At 34.6% G+C, this 4,392-nt stretch overlaps 1 protein-coding gene across 1 annotated transcript; it reads right to left on the bottom strand.

The window, feature by feature from the left end:
- Nucleotides 1-931: 931 nt before the first annotated feature.
- Nucleotides 932-1,423, bottom strand: LOC127103515 (uncharacterized). Its single transcript, XM_051040768.1, has one exon. It carries the CDS (start codon nucleotides 1,421-1,423, stop codon nucleotides 932-934), a length of 492 nt encoding a protein of 163 aa, XP_050896725.1.
- Nucleotides 1,424-4,392: the final 2,969 nt, after the last annotated feature.

The following is a 4,392-nucleotide window of genomic DNA, read 5'->3' as shown; positions in this document are numbered from 1 at the left end:
TGGCTATGTTTTTTAGAAGGTCAGATCGACCCGTGGGCAGAGATAATAAATATTGTGGATGATTTTTGGTTCCTTCTCCACGAAGTCTCTTGGATTGCCTTCTCAGCCCAAAGGAAGCAATAATCTAAGCTAAGAGTTGTAAGTAATTTAATCCCTGCCTTTTCATTGATAAGAATACAAAACATGTTCGTCCGGATGTCCTAGACGATTATGCCAAATAGATGGTGACAAAGCTGCAAAGGTGGATGGATGTTTGACTTTATTTTTGGTTATGTGGTTGGTAATGTGGTAAAGGTCAACTTGACTTTCACATCTCATAGTCCTTCACAGAAAAACCAAACGGGTCAAATTCAATTGAAACATTGTTATCTGTAGTAAATTTACAAACCGACAATAAATTTTTAATTAGATTTGGAGCGTGAAGCACATTGTTTAGGACAAGAGGTGGGTGGGGGTTATCTAGATGTGTACTACCGAGACCATAAATTGGAACAAAATGACCATTTCCGACAATGATTTTATTATTTTTGCTCAATTTAAAATAAGACGAGAGGTTACCTTGCGAGGATGTCATGTGAGAGGTGGCTTCGGTGTTCATGTACCAAGAGGGGTCTGGCTGAGCAAGGTTGAGGGTGCTGAAAGCACTTTCAATGTCAGTAGGGCTGGTAGTATTAATATTGAAAGCAGCCTGCCGAGGTTTGAGCCCAAGAATTCCACTTTATTGGGGCTTAGAACCATTATTTGGTCTATTCCAATTTTAGGTTGGATAAGGGCAAGATGGGTAATTCCAAGGACCCAATTGTTTCCAAGGTGGGTAATTCCATGGCTGCCACTGTTGTTGTTGTTGCTGCCCGCGATTTCCTCTTCTGGAATTTCGACCATCACGATTCAGTTTCTTTCCTCTATGACCGCGATATGCCGATGGAGATAGTTAGGAGTTTGAAGCATAGGATGATGATTTGGGTGCAGGTTCGGTGGCCGGAACTTTGGCCATGAGAGCGGCTGAAACAGAGGAGGCGTGTGATTCGCGAGCGACACGCTGCAACATGGTTGATTCCTCGAGTTCCAGCCGTGATCGTGATGTGGTGAAGGTAGGGAGAAAGTCGTGTTGCTGTATATAGGTGACAAAACCAGCGTATGCATCAGTGAGACCGGATATCATTTTAAGCACCAGTCGTGTGTTAGTGACCGGAGAGTCGACGTTGACGAGTTGATCAGATAGAGTTTTGAGGCGGTTGCAGTACGCTTTTGTCGATGGAAAATCTTCCAGGTTTGTGTTGCTGAATTGATTTTCTAATTGTACAACATGTGAATACTTGTTATCATCATGAAACATAGCGGCGATGCGCTTCCAGCATTCTTCGGCAGTGTCATCGACGACGAGGATTGATTGGAGAATATCCTGCGAGACAGTTGCGTACATCCATTGCAGTACCACCGCATCAAGCCGATTCCAAAGTTCAGAATCGTTAGCCTTAAGATCTGCTGATGCTTGTATGTCCCGTGCATCCGATGACGGGATGATGTGATCAAGTACGTTGTGAACACGTGCTTGCGCATTGAAGAGGGAAGATCATGAGAGTTAGAGATTAAAATCATTTTCCAACGTCACCGGGATTATGGTTTTGATATTGTTGATGGCGAAGGCGGAGTGGAAGTTGAGTTTCGCCGCCTGAGGAAGGTTGGTTTGAGAGACTGATGAAGTGTCATCAGAAGTTTGGGAATGAGAGTTTGTTTTTGTCATGATAAAACAAAGGATTAGCGGTGGTGAGAAGTGTTTAGGTTAAGATCGTGATAAATCTGATACCATGTAAGTAATTTAATTCCTACCTTTTCATTGATAAGAATACTCATTATATACAAGTATGACAATGTCTATATTTGGAAGCTAATAATATACAATTATGATGTATATCAATTATAGAGATATCCTAATAATTATACTAATTATAGAGATATTCTAATTTGAAAGTTAATAATATACAATTATGATATATATCAATTATAGAGATATCCTAATAATTATATTAATTATATTTAGATATTCTAAGAAGAGTATTGCCTCACATCACCGAAATCAAAAGTGATAGAGAAATAATTGTTATTTTTGAAAAAAAAAACTTTTGAAATCAAAAGTGATAGAGAAATAATTGTTATTTTTGAAAAAAAAAACTTTTAATTATAGTAATGAGTTTCACATTATTATGAGCAATGAGTAAATACTCTGAACTTAAACGACTCACTTCACTTTATCTTATTTGAGACTCAACAGATACTGTTACCATCCATATTCAGAAGCTGTGATTGATTATTATGGGTGTTCCTTCGTTTTATAGATGGTTAATCAAGAAATATCCAAAAGTCATTGTAGATGCTAGTAATATACCAACACTACTTCAACGGTGGAATATGATCATTTTTCAATTATAAGAGAGGTTATCAATAGACTATACGTTTAATCTTCTATAGCTTAACAATATGATAAATGCAGTACATTGAAATTTATAAAGCATTAATGTGACACATACACTAGACATTAAAATGACAAATTGACGCTGGTAATAATTTGAATACATTTTGCTGGTGTTGTATGTGCATAACAAATTCCTATCATGTACAGGATGATCCTAATTATTATGATAAGCTGAAACCAGGGAACTCATAAATGGATTATCTGTATGAATGGTTTTCGCTTCTCGTAAGCATTTAATTCTTCAACTGTGATATGATCCAACCATAAACAATCATTTTAAGGAAGGGTGTGAAACTTAGAAGTGAAGTTCATTATTTCAACTGGTTTAATACCATCCAGCTCAGTGGAGAAACAACTCTTTTTTTTTTTTTTTAAATCTTTGTGTAGTAAGTTCCTTCAACTATCACTGAACAAAGGTTGCAACTTGCATGGTCAAAACTGGGACATACGCTTGATAAAGTCATCAAGAACTTATTTTGAGAGTTGTGTAACTGTGTTTTTATTTTTAATTTGTTTATTCAAAAACTTAGTTCTCTTGTGCATTATTTGTAATTAATTTGAAGGTTAAATGCTAAATCTGCAAAAGTTTTGGTCTAAGAAAGGTTGTTGGAATAAACCGGTGTAAAACCTCAAGTTGATGATAAAGGAAATCTTAAGAGAAAATTCTTGATTTTTTCAGTAAGTCGTGTGATTTAAGATCAAATCTGTATAACCTCTCGTGTGATCTCTTTAACTCTATCTCTTTAATTTATGTATTTTACTTTTTTGCATCATAAATATTTGTTTTTACTCCTTTTCTTAAAATCAATTAACATAAAATCAATACTTCCTCCGTTCCTTTACACATATCAAGGAAACTATTCGTTATTGTTATTTTTTAAAAAATAATTCTTATTTTACCTATAATATCCTTAATCATTTATTACATTCATTTTACTTTTTCTCTCTATCTAATAATTATCTAGGGGTAATTTTGACAAAAATGCAATTAATACTATCTTGAACTTTGCAAGTGACAATTAAAAAGAAATAATTTTTTTTCAAGAAAGTGACACTTAAAAAGGAACGGAGGGAGTATTTCGTAAAAGATTTTCAAATATCAAATATCACAATTCACCCCCACACCTTTTATGTTTGGAGTTGCTTGTTCAACAAGTGGCATTAAAGCCTAACTTCTATTATAAGACTAATCGTCTAAGGAGGTAGAAATGACTTCTAACGATTCACTAAACAGACTAATGTTCTTTAATGGAGAGTAGATATGCTTATTGAAAAGAGAAGATGAGAATCCTTATAGAGGGGATGAATTATATATTTGGTCTTCTATTAAAAATAGCCTACTAAAACTATTATCACTACCGCTCTTGGTATTGATAAGTTTTTTTCCATGTTTTTCACTCTGAATCTGCTAAAGAAATGTGCGACACCCTTCAACTTATCCATGAAGGTACAACCTAGGTAAAAGGGTGGGCTGAAGGTGAAGAAGGAGACAAAAATAAGAAAATACTTCTTCTCAAGGTCGAAGAAATGCAAAGATTTAGAAAATGATGAAGACATGATTTTGTTGGGCCAAAAATTTAAGAAATTCTTAAAGCATGACGAACAATAAGACTTTCAACACAAAAATGAATGAACCATTTTATTCGTCACAACTTGTTATACCAATGAGGAAAGAAGTGTCATTTAAAGTCGAATTTTCCTCAGAATCAGAAAAGAGCTAAATTTTTTTAAATGATTTCAAAAAGAAACAAACAAGGCATACATAACTTAGGATGACAATGATACAAACTCTTCAAATGAATCAGAAAAAGAGAAAGAAGCAAACATATGCCTTATGGGAAAACATGAAGACAATGATGTAAATAATCCAACTTTCTACTTTACTTATAATGAATTATATAATATTTGTAAAAAGTTAG

The sequence above is a fragment of the Lathyrus oleraceus genome, chromosome 7 (genome assembly GCF_024323335.1).
Source record: "Lathyrus oleraceus cultivar Zhongwan6 chromosome 7, CAAS_Psat_ZW6_1.0, whole genome shotgun sequence".
Lineage (NCBI taxonomy): Eukaryota > Viridiplantae > Streptophyta > Magnoliopsida > Fabales > Fabaceae > Lathyrus > Lathyrus oleraceus.
Note: the sequence above shows the minus strand (reverse complement) of the source record. Positions and strands in the feature narration are given on the sequence as shown.